The 22562-nt window shown below is 31.5% G+C and overlaps 1 protein-coding gene across 1 annotated transcript in view; it reads right to left on the minus strand.

Moving 5' to 3' along the window:
* Positions 1-22562, minus strand: part of LOC148609970 (plastin-3-like) — a 36233-nt gene that overhangs the window by 4034 nt on the left and 9637 nt on the right. The window contains exons 2-12 of the mRNA XM_088541627.1: positions 20686-20844; positions 13699-13868; positions 13237-13332; positions 12076-12283; positions 11092-11277; positions 10234-10308; positions 8612-8819; positions 4557-4733; positions 3336-3437; positions 2714-2823; positions 615-758 (exon numbers count right to left, since the gene is read on the minus strand). Of these exons, the coding sequence (XP_088397753.1) occupies positions 615-758; positions 2714-2823; positions 3336-3437; positions 4557-4733; positions 8612-8819; positions 10234-10308; positions 11092-11277; positions 12076-12283; positions 13237-13332; positions 13699-13868; positions 20686-20844 (1635 nt within the window). The remainder of the gene's footprint in view (positions 1-614; positions 759-2713; positions 2824-3335; positions 3438-4556; positions 4734-8611; positions 8820-10233; positions 10309-11091; positions 11278-12075; positions 12284-13236; positions 13333-13698; positions 13869-20685; positions 20845-22562) is intronic.

Below are 22562 nucleotides of genomic sequence, written 5' to 3' on the forward strand. Positions count from 1 at the left end.
ATCAATTCATAAGCATGATCATTGAAGAGGGCACTACTTGAAAAGCACAAAAAAACACTTCCTTTACATACATACGAGTATGATGCCCCAGTAAGGCAGTATTTTGTAAAGTCTAGATTGCTCATTTACTAAACTATTTTTTAATGCATAAGAATAAATGTATTATTTACTCAATGGGAAAGGGCTTACATAGGCTTGGCCTAATCCTTTTCACTTTGTGTTGAATTAAATATGGTCAAAACTAAAATATATTTAAGATATCAACTTGTGGTTCATGGGATGTTGCTAATGATTTCAATTTCAATTTTATATCCATTCTGCATGACAATTTTCTTTCAAGTTTTGGATGTCACTTGAATGTCTAAATAAAAATCCTTTTTATATAGAATTTCTGCAGCTACTGACAGTTAACACAAAATTCTGAACTAGAAAAATAAGCTCTAAATCTTATATTTTGCCTACGCTTTGCCATTTACAGATGAGTGTGCAACATCACAGAAATTTTTATGTGTAAAATTAGTCATGAGTTATGACGTCAAAATTCTGTTTTCAGTATTACAATTGTTCATTTTTATCAAAATCACCTTTCCATTTCAAAAAGCAGTTTTACTTACCTCTTCACTTGAACAGTCTTTAACAAGGTCAAAGTTCACCATTCCACGTTTAATAACATCTATCAAATCTAAGATAGTTTTACTGTCATTCAGCGAGGAATCTTGGAATGACGAAAAAGATGTTTTCTTGCCACCTTCCTTCAGCTGAAAGTATAATTTACATATGAAGTTGATCGTAAAAAATACATAATAATAGGATAATTCATTAGAAAGAGTGAATAACCAAAATATGATCACAAGTGCCAAAGAATGCCCAGATTTAACAAGAGTATAGAACTTGTTCTAGGCATGAGTTAAATCTTAATGTTTTCTAGGCATAAGTGATCATATTTTGGTTATTTACAGATAACCAATTGATTATCCTATTTATTACTAAGATTTCCTCCATTATTTATTGCTACTTTCAACGAAAATACTAAATTTTGTGAACAGGGAATTGATATTCGTATTGTGACATTTTGCTGGGAGAAAATGCAAGAGTAAAATCACAGAATTCATTTCACATTGTGAATTATCGATTTTTTTTTAATTAAGTCACTACTATCCATTTATTGAAGTGGGTTATTTTTTGGTTGTTAAAGTACATGATTTTGGCTATAATTAAGGTTTTAAGATGAAGTACTGTTTTATTTTCACATTTAGAGGCTATCAAACAAGAAGGGCACAATTATTGTAAATATATTAATTTTGGTGGTTGTTAATTTCCACCATTGCTAATTTTAAAGAATTCTGTCAAGTGAACGTATTCATGGGTATCAATTTTCACGATTTCATAAAATGACTAAATGATTACTTTTGTAAAGTGTTAATAACTGATTTTGCGGGTACTATTTTTTCAGGCATTTATGTCCACTGCAAAACAGAAAACTAGAATGTCGTGATAATCAATACGTTTACAGTGTGTATATATATTTTTTTACCGGGCCTGTTTATGCTTCTTTAAGACAGTGACCATTTTGTCATTCATAAATCTTGGAATGTTTTGTCATTTTAACATTGGTATAACAAGAGATTAACAGTCTGTAGAGTGTAGTTCGCAGTCAAATTTTGTAGAAACTATGATGAAACCAAAATGGTGAACATCAATGATATTCTCTCGATGAACTGATACACAGACAAACGTGTTGTAGAGTTAGATCCTATCCCATTCACCAATTATGCAGTACTTTTAATAAGTGTACATTTTCCCTATTGTAACATAGTTAAACTATCTAACATCAACAATTTCACCATGAATCAAGTGTCCTATATTGTAACACATAACATTTCACTTAGAAGATTTAAAATCAATAATATATAATACAAAGGTATGAAATCATTCACTAATAAAAATTTGACTCAGTGACCTCAACCTTTGACACATGACCTTTAGATCTAAACAGTTCTAAATATTCATAAGACCATGTATGGCCAAGTTTTGAAGAATTTCAATTTCACAGTTATCCCATAGGAGATGTAGACAAATTGGAGGAAGGACAAAATATTCTGTGTTATTAGGGGGTAAAAGCTCCAAAGTATTAAAATTAAAAAACCTTGACAAAAGATCACTAAAGGATACCCCCATCACATCCCAGTAACATTTAGGGAGTCTTCAGACTGAGAGTTGACATCTCTTTCGTCTAAAACCAAATCTAAGGATATGAAATGCCAATATAAAACTTCATTTAAGGAGGTAGACCTGGGGTAAGGGACATAACTCTTGAAATCAGTGATATGTTTGTATTATATTTAATTTCACCAAAGCTTTCATTTGAAACTGAATGAAATCAGTCCAAGTTACTATGATGCTTATATGAGATTGATGTAAAGTGGTGAATACAAATGTTCCAATGAATTGTAACAGTTGTGTCCTTTACCCTAGGTCTACCTCCTTAAATATCAAGTGGCTGTGATGAGTAGTTAAAGAGATGCAACAAGAAAGTTGAGGGTGGAGGAAAGGTCAACCAAAAGAACAGATGGAAGGATACAGTGCTCTCTAAATAAACTGAAGTTTAAGAAAAGGAGTAGTCCTTCCCATTAATGCAAGACATATGTAAGTTCAGCATTTAAATCTGTAATTACATCAACATAATTAAGATAATAAAAGTTAAACCATTTACCCTGCCGTTAGCCCATTCTGTGATGAGTCTATCATTAACTGGAGCACTGTTTCCAGATATTTTTGTTAAAAGAGACAATGTGTATCCTCTCATCAGCTGCCATACCAAAGCTGTAAGTAAAAAGAATACATGTATTTAAACCTGACAAGCAACAAAATAGTTCATGAAATATTTAGTATTTTACTATATTTCTGTCAAGTTGTTTGCTGATTTTGTCTTGAATTGTCTACTTCTCATAGAACAAATAATGGCAAACAAGATCTTAATCAAAGATAAAAATGATTTGTAAATAATTATATTCAATATGTTTATCAATGCATATTTTCTACTTAATAAATATTTATTCTTGACAGTATCAATTCTATTTTTACAAAAGCAACAAAAACAGAAAGGTTTTTCATTTGCCATTATAATCAACATGTTTTCAAATGTTACATTTATTTCTTATAGAACCAAATCTTGCCTTTGCTGAAAAAAATTAACATTCACTAGATTTGCTCTGATTATCAATTATCTCCCTCCAAGAAGTCATATGCAGTAAAACACATGAAAGTCAAATGTGTTGGCTGATCACTAAACCCATATATATATAATTAACCACCTTTTTCCTGCTATAACTTACCAAGGGTGAGTGTTTCATTGCCCTCAAGGATATCCTGTCCACCAACACCAACCAATGAGAACTTACAGGTTTTACCGAGGTCTACAGCATAGTTACAGTTCTCTATAAATACACAAAATATATAGTAAATAAGAATATCTGTCACATGAAGTTGTAATTCTGATATCAAATCCACAAAATATAAAGCTTGTGTTAAAATATCAAGTGCTTATGATAAGTAGCTACTGAGAAAATGTTATGAAAAAAAAATGTGATCGACAGATGGACAGACAAGGGTGTAACAGTATATCCCATCCTTTGTAGCAAGGGTATTAATATATTTATCTTAATTGTATAATAATGTTCAAATTTTAAATTTTCATAATCATATCTTCAGATTTTACAAGATCAACAAAGAAAGTGAAAAATAGCCAAAATCAGACGTAATGCTAAAATCCAGATTTAAAAATTAAAGCAGAGGAAAATCAGGTCTGACATTGAATTATCTTTACAAGTGTTGTGTTGTCAAATTTGTTGTAATTTTTCTACATTCAAACAAAATTTACTGTGTTGATGTTATATCTTTCATTGAATATTGTTTGAACTAATAACATAACATATTTATGTTTAATTTTTTACTGTATATTTTGTATTGCATATTGTACAAATTATACTAGTATAGTATCAGATGTATATGTACTAATGATCATGTGAAAATTTATATATTACCAAAAATAAAAAGTTAGTTTAGACAGGCATTCTGTTTACAAAGGATTAAGGTAGACCAAGGGTAAGGGACACAACACTTACAAATCATTGGAACGTTGGTATTCAGCATTTTGCATTAATCTCATAAAAGCATCAAAGTATCTTAGACTGATTTCATTCTGTTTCAAATGAAAGCTTGATAGGCTTCGGTGAAATTGAATGTGATACAAACATATCATTGATTCCAAAAGTTACCTTAGGTCTACCTCCTTAAAATACATTTAAATCTAAACTACATTTAGAAGGTTTTTCAGTTCATTCAATGTCCAGCTAAGTCAGGTTTTACTGTATATTAAGTTGACATTGTGGAACAGTGACATTAAAATGTAGCTGAACAATGTTTTGAAGACTTGCAATTCTAATTCTGTTTACTGTGATTGCCTTTGGTATGTTTTTATATAATTTGCATTACTCCCAAAAAGTGTCAATTCCAACACTGCATGTTTTAAGAAGTACGTGTATTTATCCACCTACCTAATTTTTCAAAGTTCATTCTTAATTTGTTGAATTTTTTGTTGACTTTCTTCCAGTCCACACATCCAGGTTTTATGATATCATAGAGTTGGAAAATAACATTGCCATCCTTCAGATCATTATAAAGGTATGATACGAATGGACTAACTCCCATACTGTTCATCCAGTTTCTATATGCTAAAAATTAAATTAAAAATGTTATTTATCAAAAAAACAATTTTAACTAAATACAGAATCTGTCAAACTTTAGGTTATATCAAAATAGACATTATAATTTACATTGTACGTATAACTTATATGAACTTTTATAGGGGCTATGCATCAGTGAGGTCCTATGTAGATGTTCTGAAATACGAATGGCTCAAAATTGTTCCGTACCGTTGACATTCCTCCATTAATTCTGGAATGGCAAAAGTAGTGTCAGCATGGAAGAGACCAATGCTCCGGAGTTTGCTGTTGAGAGTGATGATATATATTCCAGAAATGATGTATACATATACAGTTAGGAGGTGATTGTCTGAACTTAAAACACGGTTATTGGAAGTCTTGCATATTCCTCTTAGTCAGATCATCAGCAATAAAACAACTTAGCAGTGCATTGTCAACAAAGACAATAGTTATTTGAAAACAAATAGCTCCACCCCTCTTATTAAGCCTATCAAAAACAAATATGTAGAGTAAAATATTTTGACATAAATTGTAGTACTGGGTACATGTGTATTGGTATATATGAAATTTTGTGAATCTGGTCTACACCAAAGGTTCGAAAACTTTTTTCATGATGAATATGCTTATTTATCAATAATTCAATTTGAAATACACCATCTGATTTGTAAGGTTTGTCCGGCCTACTTACATTATTTTGAACTACATGCAACCGTCCAAAAATACACACAGTATGTTTTTATTAGTTGACCTTACATGATGTCAGATTATCTAACTGGTACCAGTTTTCTATAAACATTTTATTCAAATTTTTAAAAATTCTTAGAATTGCAATGTTTCTGGAAATGAGACATACACGTAATTTCCTACTTGCAAGGCCATTTAAATTAAAACATTTTTTATTTAGTGTTTATCCACCTACTTCTTTTAAAACTTAACTATTGGGGAAAAACAATTGTTGGAAAAAAGTTTTTTTTTGATTTTTATATATCATATTTGCTTTAAAGATTACAGTGTTACTTCATAGACCTTTAATTACAACTTTTCATAGAAAAATCTCCAACCAACCCATACACCTGTCGAACTATCCAAATTTCAAGTTCTATGCCAATAAACAGTAAACCGACTGTTAAGAAATCATGCAAAATGTGATTCATGGTTGGAAAGCCTACATATTTTTATTTTTGATATTTTGTTTAAGATGTTACAATAAACAGAAATAAATATGTGGCTTTTCATATAACCTTGTTCTTAGGAGATGAAAATTTTATAGAATGTACTGTAGAATTCAAAATTAAGGGAGATAACTCTGTAAATGATACTAAAATACAATAAAATCAATGTGGATTATATCCTAAGAGCAGACAGATTGGAATGAATGATTATACATTTTCATCATATAGACCTTCAAAGCAACTTAATGATAAAAATAAAAATATGTAGCCTTTTTAGAGTTGTATCACATTTTACATAATTTGCATGATTCTTACAAAGACTATTACTTAATTAAGAATACCCTGGTTTTGAGGCAATGTTTCAATCTCTGTAGTTAATATCTAATAAGATTATACAACTTGAAAAGAAACTTCCTCAAATAAACAAAACAGGAATAAATAATTCATTTATATACCTGGAAGTGACCATATTAATCTTCCTTGTTATTAAAAATAGAGGAAGTATTACTCTTAAATCATTTTAAAATCAATAGTTATTTTCATTAGGGCAACTAATACAAATTTCTTGGTTTTCATGCCCCAGTTCCTTTTGAAACTGCCTCACTACTTATTTTTATCAATAAGGCTGAATTAAATAAGATGAATGTTTTCTATTACCCTATCCACCCTGTTTTTTTCAGCTAAAAATAAAAAAAACAAACATTTTTTTTGGGAAAGGGGGGGAGTGGGCTAAAATAAACATAAACAAAACAAGAGGCTCCCAGGAGCCTGAATCGCTCACCTTGTTGAATTTTGCCTTTCAAAGGCAATAAATTAAACAAGAAGTTGTCCAACAATTTTTACTCAAGAAGTCTTTGGTAGGGCTTATCAAAAGACCTTTTCAACAATTGAAAGTTTCTTTTAATCTATCATAGTTTTCAAGATATTGACTGAAAACTATTTAAAAAAAAAGTCATTTTATCCCCTTTCAAGGGCAATAACTCTTACAAGGAGTCTGAAGACTTTTGTAGTCCTAATAATATGGATCATTTCAGCTATTGAAAGAATTTGGATAAACCTAACGGTTTTGGAGATATATGTGAAAAGCTACTGTCTGACCCCTATGTTCTATTTTTAGTAATGGTGGCCATGTTTTTCGACAAATCAAAAATCCCCACATCAGTTCTATGCAGTATACCACAAGAAACATTCATACCAAGTTTAGTTTCAATTGGTCATGAGGAGAAGATTTTTGAAAGAAATAACATTAAAACAGCAAAAATCGTTGAAAAAGGGCAATAACTCCAACATGGCTTAACAGATTAAAACCAAAATTTGACCACAGATAGATTTCATCATGCTGAACACTTTTACCCACGTCAGAATTGAGTCAAACCTAACAGTTTAGGAGATATATGTGAAAAACTACTGTCTGACCCCTATCATCTATTTTTAGTAACGGCGGTCAAAAATCCCTACATCAGTTCTATGCAGGATACCCCAATGAACATTCATACCAAGTTTGGTTCTAATTAGTCAAGTAGTTTCAGAGGAGAAGAGTTTTGTAAAATTGTTAACAACAACGACGGATGACGATGACAGACGCCAAGTGATGGCAATAGCTCAAATGGCCTTTGGCCAGGTGAGCTAAAAAACACCTTTCTCTTCATTTATTGTGGCAATGTAAAAACACCTCTCTTCACTATCTTGGAACAATAAAAATCATAAAAAGAATGCCTCCTTCCCTTATTGGTCTTCACAGAAAATGACCTGCAACCAAGTGAGTCACTTTGAATGGCCTTGTAATACCAAATTGTTTCATTCCTCAGTATTCTATTTCCTTCTAGAATTCCTATTTGTTTTTACATGGTTTCAGATCTAAATTGTTCATCAGCTTATGTTCATGCTTGTGTAATGTAAGGTGTAAAATATACACCATGAACTTCTTCTCTTTATCACTTTCCATAAAATCAATTCAAAATGAACCTATATAATACTGTAGATACCTGGCATGCATATCAAATATTAAAAGCCTATATTTTGATACTTATAAAAGTGCAAATCACACTTTCATGCTGTAAAAAAAAACAAAGAGAACAACTTTCTTCTTCAAGGAATTTTTTTCATCTTTTGCATTTGAGAGATACTGTGAAAGTGCTATTGTTTGTGGGTCACCAATTTTTTGTGGTTTTTGTGGGTAAGTAAAAACCATGAACTTTAGTTCCCAACGAATAGTAGATTCCAACTGATTCCCTGATTCACGAAAATTGGTATCCACAAATTAAAGTACTTTTACAGTATTTTGCAGTGTGTTCATTTCAGTTAAAGCTCGTGACAAATATTTCCCTAGTAAAAATTGAATTGCCAAGGCAATCTAAAATCTGCTGGAGAAGATCTCCCAAATTCTAATGCATTTAGTATTAAAAAAAAGGCTTAAAAATAAATTTAAGCACAAATTCACTATCATTTTAAAATGTCTGATCTCAAACTTCATTATGATTTTTAAAATTAAAATTTGAAATTTAAGATCAGACTTTTTTTCATATCTTGAACATTTGAGGTCAGAACTTTATTCCAGACCTTCAAAACCATAAATCTGCAGTAATGATGTTGCATTATTTAATTTTTGTATCCATTGGAATTTTTAAAGTTGCAATGGGCGAAGAAATTTGTGATATATACAAATATATAGCAAATTTGAGTTGAAGTTAAGATAAAATATTTTGTGTTTCTCACTTTTCTCTTCTCTGGTTTCTTCAATTTCAACGAATTCAATATCTTCTGGGGGTACCAAGGCTGGGTATGTGTTGAACAAGTTGGCAACAAATGCCAAGTTCAGCTTGACATTTCCAGTAACAACATCTTTGGGACTGACAAAACTTCTACATCCAATTTTGTCAGCTTCCTGCAACATGGCTTCAGCTCTGTCTAAATCACTAGGTTCCTAAAAAACAGTACAATGGACATCTATTAAAACCATTCTTTTATTTGAATAAAATAATCAAATATAATAAAACTGCTGATGTTGAACCCTGAATGGATTTTTTGCAGTCTGCAGGTCATATCATAAAAAAACCATTCATTCACACAAAAGCACAAAAACTTTAAACCTGGGACTTGCATACAAATCTACACTCTTTTGGGTTCAGATATATTAGATGGAAGCTCTTAAAAATAGGAATTAAGCTTATTCAATGATGTATATAATTGACCAAAAACATGATGATTCACACACACTTTCATACTAGGTGTAGACCCACTCATTCCACATATAGTTAAAAATGAGAAAGCCACGAAGAAAACACAAAATGAATACATATATTTTCAACACTATAGTTTCAACCCTTGTAGTGTTTATGTATCATATAGGGCTTATATGCAATGGCTGGGCATTTTTTTTATATTCTGATTGAAAAGAGTATAGACTGTTCTAATACTTATACCAACTTGATATTTATGATAATTTGGTCATATCATGTATTGTTGGAAAGGTGAGTACCTGTACTTTTATATGATAATGATAGTTTGTAACTATGACCTATTTTTTACCTGTATTTTTACCTGTAAATATTAATTAAGGAGTGAAAATAAAGGTATCCAATAATGTTTATGTGTTTTGTGTATAAATACTACAACTTTCTCACATGGAAGTTGTCTGTACACAATAAAATGATTTTCATATAAGATTCAACACCTAAGTCATAAATATTTCAAAGTAAGGCCAGGTAAATAAAAGGTTAAAAAGATAACAGATTGATCATTTTTTCAAGTAAAATTAGATTTATAAAATTATTAAAGCTATAATAAGAACACAAAATTTTTTTTTTCTGTATCTGGTAGTCAATTATACTTAATGCATTAAATCACAGGTAATCTTGATAAAGGTTAGACAAAACACCCAGAGCACTTGTGAACTTAAGTTCGATGGGGTAACATAGCCAATTTTCCATCAGAAAATCAAAACTGTGTTCTGGCTGCTGCACATCATAATTAGATGAATCATAACCTTCAAATTTGCCCTTACTATCTGAATAATTCAGTAGTTTACGGAAAATGTCTTCATGTTGGGGGAGAAAAGCAGCCATTACCGCTGTTCACATGCACATTTTCAAACCTAGTTATTCTTGTCAAAATTTTGCCGGACAACCAAGAACCAATCAAATGACTTGTATTAAACACATTTTAAGGTGTCCCCGTAGCAACATAATCATTTATTTTAAGCCTACATTCAATTGTCCCAGAAATAAAGCAGACCAAGAAGGAAAAACCCATTCCTGAATCAGTCCAGGTGTAGCCACAGTATAATGTATAATACTGCACTAGTCCAGGCATAGCATGATAAGGGTTAAAATACCTACACTCATTGGTGCTAGAGTGACTCCTTTGTCTTTGGGTGATATCTGATGCAGTAAGTATGTGTATGCTTCAGAGTCCTGTAAAATAAGAAAAACATGTGGGTAACTATGTAGAATTGGCTGTAACATTATATTTTTGTACTAATATCCAAATATTTATCAAGAGGGTTCAGAACATTATGACACAACCTCCCATTTAATAGCAAAGAGACCTTAAAATCTTTTAAAAACTAAATTTATAATTGATTAAGCACTATCAAAGTTACATAAATTTTTTTTTATTATCCACCTCTGTTATTTCTACAAAATGTCTGGCTATGAACCTAATAGTGCAAAGGAAACTTAATTGGACAAATGCAACATTCCACACCTGTCAAGTGTTTCCCACTGTCAATGTACATGACATTTACCCCTGTGTTGCGCACTGCTATAATTTTAGTATTGTGCCTACAAAATTACAAATTACAATACGGTATAATACTTTAAATATGCAACTCAGTCACATTGTTGGGGCAGAAGCCCTGCACCCAAATACTGATTGATCAACAGAGTTACAAACACATATTTGAAACTCGTTTAAATTAGTTACAAAGTAAAATGCCCAATTTTTCTTTAATTGGTAAGGTTTATCTTACTGAAAAAAATTATTGGTATGGCTCTAGCCATACTTCACGTTATTAGCTGCTATGTCCCTAAATTGTAATCGATTACAAACAAAAATCAGAGTAATCGATTATTAATTGATTACACCAAAATCCTTCATGTAATCGATAATTAATCTATTACCTTTGACAATAATCGTGTCCATCCCTGCACATAATTAAATTTTATGCACATAAAGTATATACACTTATACCATACCTTAATGTCCTCACTGAGGTTTTTGATCTGACGATTAATTCCAGCATTCCGGAGATGATAGTTGACCCAGCGGATGAGGATCTGCTCTGGAGATAATTTGAGGAGATCTGCTTGTTCTTCTCCATCCTCCAATAACAATACTAGACCGGGGTGGTTCATTAAATTTATGTCATTGAGGAGACCGATCTGTAAATATTACATTGTTATATGCTCAATGAAAATAAAAATAATATTGAGTGCATGTATCATGTTTACCACAATGCAGGTAATTTTATAAGGTGCTAATTTTGGCATATTTTAGTATTCTATATAAAATGTTAAAATAACTTCCAAAAAATATTCACCATAAGCTCAAGAACATTGTGCACCACTAAACATCTGCCAAAATTTTTGTATACTTTTTTGTCTAAAATTCACCAAATTTCACACCATCCATATGGTATTTGCTATATAGTGAATCATTTTTAGAGTCAGAAAAAAAAAAAAGAAAGTTGTCTTAACTTTTTCGCTACAGAAAATTGTGGGGTTTTTTTTGTAAAAGATAAAAGAGAGATTTTTTTTTCAAGTAAACATTAAGGTGAAAATTGAACTTGCTCCTTTTAAAGTATTACACCCAGGTACACAACATTTGAATTGGTGCATTTAATCTTACACAGAATTCCATTTACATATTTACTTGTAAGGTCAGTTACAATGTGATAGACAAGAAAATTTTTTTGACTGCTGTGAAAGTACTTTAATTCATGTATACCAATATTTGTGGATTAGGGAAGAAACACAAGTTCATGGATTCTTGAATTCGTGGTTTTGAGGTTTTCAGTATACAATTAAATTGAAATCTCCTTTTCGTTAGGAATCAAATTTTGTGGTTTGGCCTTCCCACGAAGACCACAAACAATAGTACTTACACGGTATGTTGTATGTGTATGTATAAGAAAAAACAATTTGGAATTTTACAAATTGACCAATCCAGATCAAATGTACCTTAATGACTTGCCACAAAAGACCAAGCACCAAATGTGGTTTCCCCTCCATCAAATCCTGGGCACCAATGTTGACGATATTACATCCAATAGAGCTAGCAGAGTTCAGAGCCAATACATGGTTCTCATGTTGTTTGTATACACTGGGTTTACCCTTGTTAATCGCTCTTTCATCAATAGTGTCTGAGACTGAACAGTTTATTAGTTTACTGTAATAGAAATATATTGCAGTTTATCTAGTGATAAAAAATATATATGAAGTGTTTTTTCGTGATAATTGCTGTACTGCCATTTTAACATTACATTAAGCATAGCCTTTTGGAATATTTCTTCATTTTGAATAGAAATATTGCTAAAATTATAAAAACGCTAGAAAATAATCACAATTAAGTACAATTAAACAATAATGAATTAGAAGTGCTTCCCCTATTAACTACTTTTATTATCAAGGTTTACCCATTAGTGTTTGATTCCCTATGATCCAAGAAAAGATCAGCAATAGATCTTATCTGAAACAGCTTACACCTAGTGTACTCCACAAACTAATACAATTGTTCAAAATAAATCATACACTTAAAAAAGGCGTTACCCTGAGTATCATAAATACTCAATTGAAAAGGTCTGAAGATTTTTATTGATGTTAATATTGTAAATAAAGTGTTGTAACTTATAAAAAATCTTCAACTGATATAAGTATTTTTTTTCTTCATATCCTAACAGTAGCTTATACAAATATTTTTTTTGCAATCTACAATGTACTTGAAACTTTACTAAAGGGTAACCACAAAAATCTACATATTTCATATTCCAAGTTTTTTTTTAATTGTTACAGTTTTAACAAAGATTAAAAAAGAAAACATTTGTAACTTAAAGATCTTGTACAAAGTAAAACAACCATTGCCCATTTTTGCATGCAAACGATAACACTAATCATAATTGGTAAAACAATTATGAAAAATTTCAAGTCCAACGATAAACAGGGAGTAGAACAACCACGAACATGGAATGAGGAAACATTGGACAAGTCCCAATAATCTATGTAATATACTTTTATAGAAGCATTTCGTTCTGAAGCCAGTTCTGAATGTGGGTATACAGACAGGGTGAAGCATCATTCCTACATGTATATATAAAAATAACAGCTTAATTTTCTTCCACCTACCAGATTAAGATACCATTTTTTACACTTTTGTACAAGTCTTCAGTTTCTGGGTCAATGGGTAAGAGCTCATTACAATCTGGATCATCTCCCAAGTTCCTAAAATGGTAAACAAAAGTGAATTACTTCAATGAGCATGCTCACATAACCCTTAATATTGGTTAAATTATATTTGTCCAAAAAGTTTTTTTTTATGTTAGTTTTGCTAAATCAATGCTGCAAAGTACAGTAAAACTGCACAGAATTCCTAAGAAATCCAAATTCTTGTCATGCAAACATTGAATGCTTTCAAATAAGCAAAAATATCTATATAGCTTGACAGCCAAAATGAGTTATAAGGCCAAACTGCTTTACAAAGTATGTAATTATGTTTATAAATTCAATCTTGAGAAAGCAATTGTTTCCTCCTTACAAGAGTGTATAAGATGAAGCTGTATTACAAATATCAAAGCATAGTATATTTACCTATTAATCCAGTCTGAGAAAGCCACTGTTTCTTCCTTCTTGATACTGTGTGTTGTACCCTCTACAGATGCCTGTGATGTTCCGCCCCTGGTTTCTATGTCTTTCCTTGTCTGTACCTGTTTCTTGTATTTTATTCCAAAATCTTTTTCTTTTCTTAATTTGGCATACAACTATAAAGATAAAACAAAGTTAATAGGCAAACAGAACATAATAAGTAGTTTTAATCAGTGGAGGTTTTAAGTTTAACAATTAATGAAATTTGAACACAGGTACACCCACCTCCATTCTTAAATTCATAGACACATCAAACAGGAATTAAATGAGACAGCCAAAAGTTTCACATTCAGTAACACCATTGAACTGAAGCATCAAACCAAATTTACTTTCCACCAAATTTTCTATTCAAATATCAAACTATTCTCATGAAAAGTTGCTGACATTTTCTAGACAAATTTATAAAAACCTTGAATGGCAACAAAACTGTTCAAACGGACAGAAAGCTAATGCACAACCAAATACAAAGGTAATAAACACTATGTTCTACAAATGTACATTTTTGTATCTAGGTGAAGTGCCATATCAAGTTTCAGAATATTTCCATGCAGGGCTACAAAGATTTCTGCACAGGAATTCATGTATACGGACAGCAGTAAAACTTTGAGCCAAAAGTCTAAGACATGGAGCATGAATGAATTTTAGAATACATAAAAAGCCAGACCTATTCTATGGCAGGGGTAGGGGCATTAAAAAAATATATTTTAAAAATGATAAGAGCAGTATTGTATTCTGTGTGAAGTAACATATATTTTCAGCATTTACAGCTGTGACATGTGTCTCATGGCTACTTCCAAACATCTCTATTTCTATGAACAATAAAAAAATTTAATTTTTTTTTTCTTTTAGTAATACGCTTTTGTCGCACACAGGTACATGTGCAATGCCTAAATTGAAACCATAAATTTCCACACAAACCACATCAGAAAATTCTCTACTTCAAAAAAACTTGTTCATCGTCAGACCCTCCTGTCAGCTTTCAAACACAAAATCTGTTCATACTGCTTTCATTTTTATACAAAAATCAATTAGTTCCTGAACTTACAATATGTGCAAAATGATTAAGTACCGTACTTACAACTTCAATTTTTTCAGAAATAAAAATCAATACTCTCCATTAACATGATGAACGTAGCAAACAAATATCTTAAGAAACAGTATATCATAAAAATGGTCAATGAGATTAAACATGGTTGAAAATCAAGTTAGCTTAAACTAGTAAAACTAAATTTTTTCATGAAACACTGAGTTTTTTACATTAAGAACCTCTATTAATATGTTATCTGCTTAAGACATTCTATTACTTGTAAGTCATAACCACTGTTAAAATGGACCATTTGACCTTCTGACAAATTGAGGCATTATATGTGTCTAACTTTACTGCAGAGTTGGAAATACTATCCCGACCTCCTGTCCATGATTGGTAATTTCTGGGCAGGGCTGGCCAAACTTTGCAAATTTTGACTGGTTTTATAGCCATAATATGTAAAAATTTAAGTTCAGGGCTGTTTATTTAGGTCTTTCCCATTTCAATGGGAAGACCTTCTTGTATTTCTTCTGATTATTATTATTATTATTCTTTTTTTTTTTCTGCCAGACATTTTGCCAAAGTTTTGGCTGAACCTATCACAACAAGATTTTGACAATCTTTTGCAATCTGACAGGGGACTTTGGAATTCACCCTGTGAGACGTGATCATTTGTTGGTCCAGAGTTATCTGCCCCATAGCGAAAAAACTTAAACCGTTTTAGATACACACAAACCGAAAGCTCCGTAGTTTTTAGAAACCCTGGGCAGTACTATTTGACAAAGTTTCATGTGACATGTGTCTCATGGCTACTTCCAAACATCTCTATTTCTATGAACAATAAAAAAATTTAATTTTTTTTTTCTTTTAGTAATACGCTTTTGTCGCACACAGGTACATGTGCAATGCCTAAATTGAAACCATAAATTTCCACACAAACCACATCAGAAAATTCTCTACTTCAAAAAAACTTGTTCATCGTCAGACCCTCCTGTCAGCTTTCAAACACAAAATCTGTTCATACTGCTTTCATTTTTATACAAAAATCAATTAGTTCCTGAACTTACAATATGTGCAAAATGATTAAGTACCGTACTTACAACTTCAATTTTTTCAGAAATAAAAATCAATACTCTCCATTAACATGATGAACGTAGCAAACAAATATCTTAAGAAACAGTATATCATAAAAATGGTCAATGAGATTAAACATGGTTGAAAATCAAGTTAGCTTAAACTAGTAAAACTAAATTTTTTCATGAAACACTGAGTTTTTTACATTAAGAACCTCTATTAATATGTTATCTGCTTAAGACATTCTATTACTTGTAAGTCATAACCACTGTTAAAATGGACCATTTGACCTTCTGACAAATTGAGGCATTATATGTGTCTAACTTTACTGCAGAGTTGGAAATACTATCCCGACCTCCTGTCCATGATTGGTAATTTCTGGGCAGGGCTGGCCAAACTTTGCAAATTTTGACTGGTTTTATAGCCATAATATGTAAAAATTTAAGTTCAGGGCTGTTTATTTAGGTCTTTCCCATTTCAATGGGAAGACCTTCTTGTATTTCTTCTGATTATTATTATTATTATTCTTTTTTTTTTTCTGCCAGACATTTTGCCAAAGTTTTGGCTGAACCTATCACAACAAGATTTTGACAATCTTTTGCAATCTGACAGGGGACTTTGGAATTCACCCTGTGAGACGTGATCATTTGTTGGTCCAGAGTTATCTGCCCCATAGCGAAAAAACTTAAACCGTTTTAGATACACACAAACCGAAAGCTCCGTAGTTTTTAGAAACCCTGGGCAGTACTATTTGACAAAGTTTCATGTGACATGTGTCTCATGGCTACTTCCAAACATCTCTATTTCTATGAACAATAAAAAAATTTAATTTTTTTTTTCTTTTAGTAATACGCTTTTGTCGCACACAGGTACATGTGCAATGCCTAAATTGAAACCATAAATTTCCACACAAACCACATCAGAAAATTCTCTACTTCAAAAAAACTTGTTCATCGTCAGACCCTCCTGTCAGCTTTCAAACACAAAATCTGTTCATACTGCTTTCATTTTTATACAAAAATCAATTAGTTCCTGAACTTACAATATGTGCAAAATGATTAAGTACCGTACTTACAACTTCAATTTTTTCAGAAATAAAAATCAATACTCTCCATTAACATGATGAACGTAGCAAACAAATATCTTAAGAAACAGTATATCATAAAAATGGTCAATGAGATTAAACATGGTTGAAAATCAAGTTAGCTTAAACTAGTAAAACTAAATTTTTTCATGAAACACTGAGTTTTTTACATTAAGAACCTCTATTAATATGTTATCTGCTTAAGACATTCTATTACTTGTAAGTCATAACCACTGTTAAAATGGACCATTTGACCTTCTGACAAATTGAGGCATTATATGTGTCTAACTTTACTGCAGAGTTGGAAATACTATCCCGACCTCCTGTCCATGATTGGTAATTTCTGGGCAGGGCTGGCCAAACTTTGCAAATTTTGACTGGTTTTATAGCCATAATATGTAAAAATTTAAGTTCAGGGCTGTTTATTTAGGTCTTTCCCATTTCAATGGGAAGACCTTCTTGTATTTCTTCTGATTATTATTATTATTATTCTTTTTTTTTTCTGCCAGACATTTTGCCAAAGTTTTGGCTGAACCTATCACAACAAGATTTTGACAATCTTTTGCAATCTGACAGGGGACTTTGGAATTCACCCTGTGAGACGTGATCATTTGTTGGTCCAGAGTTATCTGCCCCATAGCGAAAAAACTTAAACCGTTTTAGATACACACAAACCGAAAGCTCCGTAGTTTTTAGAAACCCTGGGCAGTACTATTTGACAAAGTTTCATGTGACATGTGTCTCATGGCTACTTCCAAACATCTCTATTTCTATGAACAATAAAAAAATTTAATTTTTTTTTTCTTTTAGTAATACGCTTTTGTCGCACACAGGTACATGTGCAATGCCTAAATTGAAACCATAAATTTCCACACAAACCACATCAGAAAATTCTCTACTTCAAAAAAACTTGTTCATCGTCAGACCCTCCTGTCAGCTTTCAAACACAAAATCTGTTCATACTGCTTTCATTTTTATACAAAAATCAATTAGTTCCTGAACTTACAATATGTGCAAAATGATTAAGTACCGTACTTACAACTTCAATTTTTTCAGAAATAAAAATCAATACTCTCCATTAACATGATGAACGTAGCAAACAAATATCTTATGAAACAGTATATCATAAAAATGGTCAATGAGAATAAACATGGTTGAAAATCAAGTTAGCTTAAACTAGTTAAACTAAATTTTTTCATGAAACACTGAGTTTTTTACATTAAGAACCTCTATTAATATGTTATCTGCTTAAGACATTCTATTACTTGTAAGTCATAACCACTGTTAAAATGGACCATTTGACCTTCTGACAAATTGAGGCATTATATGTGTCTAACTTTACTGCAGAGTTGGAAATACTATCCCGACCTCCTGTCCATGATTGGTAATTTCTGGGCAGGGCTGGCCAAACTTTGCAAATTTTGACTGGTTTTATAGCCATAATATGTAAAAATTTAAGTTCAGGGCTGTTTATTTAGGTCTTTCCCATTTCAATGGGAAGACCTTCTTGTATTTCTTCTGATTATTATTATTATTATTCTTTTTTTTTCTGCCAGACATTTTGCCAAAGTTTTGGCTGAACGTATCACGACAAGATTTTGACAATCTTTTGCAATCTGACAGGGGACTTTGAAATTCACCCTGTGAGACGTGATCATTTGTTGGTCCAGAGTTATCTGCCCCGTAGCGAAAAAACTTAAACCGTTTTAGATACACACAAACCGAAAGCTCCGTAGTTTTTAGAAACCCTGGGCAGTACTATTTGACAAAGTTTCGAAAAGATTTGAGGTTTCCCTGGTTACGTGATTTCGCAACCTAAAATGAAATTGAACGGTTGGTCACTAAACTTTTAAACCGTAAGTCGTATAGACTTGGGACCTTCACTGTTGATCTTAAATGATTTGCAGTATTTATTGTATTTCTTGGTTCTTTGTCAAACTTTGACAAGATATTTTACCTCATTTGTATGATCATTTCTGAATCACTATTAGGCACTTTTTTGTTGTAGTTTTTTGTTTAAGTCTTTATAGTATGAGTTATAACTACTGGTAACACGGTATTTACTGTCTAAATATGTATCTATATAGGAAAACTCTCCACGGACATTTAGAACTATATTCGTATACAACCAATTCCTGTAGTGGTGTCTATGTGGGTTTTGGTTATTGAAAATGACCTCTCTCTTTGAAAATTGGTGCACACATTGAAAACAACAGTACTTACCGTAATTAATGCATTTTTTTATAAAATTAATCTAAAAAATACATATGGACAAAGACAATAAATAAATAATGTTAATACATGCGTGAATGTTAGTTTCTGAAAACTGCCTTTAAAAGTATACTTCCAATACATATTTCAAAAAGTGGCTTAGACCTAAATCGGGGATGTCCGGCTTTTTATCAGTAAAAAAACCACTATTTACGATCTTTAAATGCAAACAACTCCATGTATGGCCTAACATTTAAACACAGCATAGCCAGAATATCACAATAAATAAACATGTATTAATTATTTTCAATTGTCATTAAAATAGGAAAATCAAGGTACTCATGTACTGAATCAATTTACATTGACTCTTAGTTGCCTTAAAATAGCAAGAACAGAGACCGACTTCTTGGTTATCAAAATGTTTAAACAGTTATTGTACAGTAATTTTGTAAAGTCACTTTGTTCCGACATTGTTGTTCCAACTTACACAATGGAGGCACATTATTCACACTTATACACAATACTCATACTTTTGTAGAGACTTAAAAGTACGAATTTAGAGTTTACAATCTGAGTTTTATTTTGACTACATTTGTTCAATACACACTCAAATAATACCTTTACAATGGATAATTCTAGGTTAAGTGTGTTTTAGTACTTCATAGAGGGGTGGCCATTTGACCTGGAAGTGACAATTGAGACCTTTTGCTTTGAAATACTTTATAATTATCTCCCTTTGAATTTATCTATTTTCATGAAAATCACAGGTTCATTTTGTTCTCAACTAATTGTAAGAATCAGAACTATTTTGAAATTTTAACAATTGTCAAAAACCTTGCCTTTTAAAATAAATACAGGAAATAAATACTGTCAATCAAATCATCTCTGCAAGCTAGAACACAAGAAGCCATTAGCCGTGAGGCAAAGGTCATTTCTCATGAACATGACAGTTGTCAGGAGGGAATTGGTGGGAAAGACCTTTCAATTGTTCTGGAATTGTATATTATTCTGGAACAATTGACCTTTTAATATTTTCCACTGAATTTCTTACCCTGTTTACTGGTGAATTTTGTTACATGTGCAAGTATACCCCCATTAAATAAGGTCTAACAACCAATGGAAAAACCAATAGTACATTGTATATTTACATGTAAAGCTATTATGCATGCCTACAGTCTTCATATGTACATGTATTATATTATCAACATATTTTCATATAACTGTACATGTACTTTTAATACCTGTACATGTACTTTTTGTTAGATAAATTTATTTACAGCACATATGTGAAAGTACAATGTACATTTACAGTACACTGTCATCATCTTGATCAGAGTATTATTAAATCTACTGGTGTATTTGTTTAATTAAAAATGGGTGTAAAACCAAAATGGTTGCTGTCACAACTCACACAGTGTTTTGACCAGTTGTAGTGGCTGAAAAAGATTCACCAAGACCAGACCTGTGCAAGTAAGAAACACATGTAATCCCCTCACAGTATAGTGTATACATGTACAATAATGCAAATAAAACTTACATTTCTGAATTCATCAATGTCTAGTTTTCCATCTCTTATCTTTGAGTCATGTTCTTGTAACAAATCTCGCACTTGAAATCCAGCAAGCTTTATTCCTACAAGTTCTAAGGCATATCCTAACTCTGAGGCATCTATGTGACCACTACCATCTGTGTCCATCTGTAAAATAGACTCCAAAATTATACTTTCATAAAACATTAAAAATTAAGCATGTGTTCATGTGTTCTGAAACTCCTTGCCCGTTAACTCACAGATGTACAGACCTATAAGTACACAATCAAATGAATTATCTACAGCAAATCAATATACTGGTCATATAAAAAAATTAACATGCAAAAACAAAGTTGAATCTTGACATTAAATTGTTAAAATATGTAGAATCTTCAGAAATTCTTGAGATGTTAATACATGTATGTGATAGGATTGCCCAACAGAATGAACAAGCAGTTTAGAATTTTTCAAATACATGCAATAAAGTGTGAATTTTTTTTTGATACAACAAAAATGGTCTTAAATGACCCCAATGTAATAACAAATACACACAATAATTTTTAAATATACAATAATGTTTGTACAGCTCAATTCTTTGTAGTTCAACCTCTCTTTTATCTACAGTGTATACACCTATCATGTAATATGCAAGCAACCCACAGAATACTGGTGATTGCTGAAACATGTTCTGAACTGTTCAATATATGTACATGTAGTTTAAATATTTACTAACTTAAATTAGATGATTGAGAGACCTAACACTATAAATGCTTATAGGAATGTTCATTTGCAGTGAAAACATGAGAGTATATTTGTTTGAATTACAATGTACTACATGAACATGTACTAGTGTTCTAGATTTCTCATTTCCCATCATATGGAGCAAGTTCAAACTTTGTGATGGAAAGTTATTCATCATGTTCCATTTTCCTTTTGGCAAGTCAAAAACTTGAATATCTAAGAGGATTTGCTACATGTAGACACTCGTTGTGTGAAAGGGAATTTTATTTAATTGTGACCTGAAGTTTTCAAAATACCTAAATGATTGCAATTAATTTCCATGATTTTAATGCAGAGCTGTTGAATTTTTTTCCTAGCTTTTTGGACAAGTGTCTAATAAGGTTTAGTATCAAATCCTGTACAGAAGGAGAGAAATACATTACTTTCAACACTTATTGTAACTTCTCCACTCTTTACAGTGGAGACTTCATAAGTGGAGTCAGTGTTTCCATCCAACTCAGTAGTAACCATTTAATAAAAATTTGCCTTTAGTTTAATTCTTCTGTTTATATGACAGAATATGTTCAATTATTTCTTAAGTTTAAAAGCATCTGAGATAGAAAAAACAAGGAATGATGCAATTTTTTTTTATTCATGTGGAGACACAGTGGAATAAGTGGAGAAAAATGGTGACTACACCATGAAGAGTCGAGATATTAAACTTTTGTTTGATGGAAATGTACAATGTAAGTAACTGTAAGTATTGATCCCTGGATAAAGGAGAGAAATAATTACAGTGTAAATTACCAAAGTAAAATGACAATGTTTGTAACAGGAAACTATACTGGTAATCTTTAATCAGATTAATTCATGTCACTCACAACCTGTTTTATGTCAAAGAAAATTCATATACATGTACAGACGGGAAAACACATTTGTACCTTGGAAAAGTGCAAGGACATGAAAAAAGAAAATTCAGATTATTTCTAAGGCTAGGAATAACTGATGAAGAATCAGTCTTTTTTCACAAAGCTGAACAAATATTCCAGGACTACATTCCTTTCACACCTTTTTGTTTACATTTGATACAGGTAAAGGTTCTGTTCCTCACGATCAAACCATCCTATGCTAAATTTATTGAACTGACTTTCAGATTTTTGCTGAGT

Source organism: Perna viridis, chromosome 8 (assembly GCF_037379345.1).
Source record: "Perna viridis isolate PV_CMFRI_1.1 ecotype Kerala chromosome 8, ASM3737934v1, whole genome shotgun sequence".
Lineage (NCBI taxonomy): Eukaryota > Metazoa > Mollusca > Bivalvia > Mytilida > Mytilidae > Perna > Perna viridis.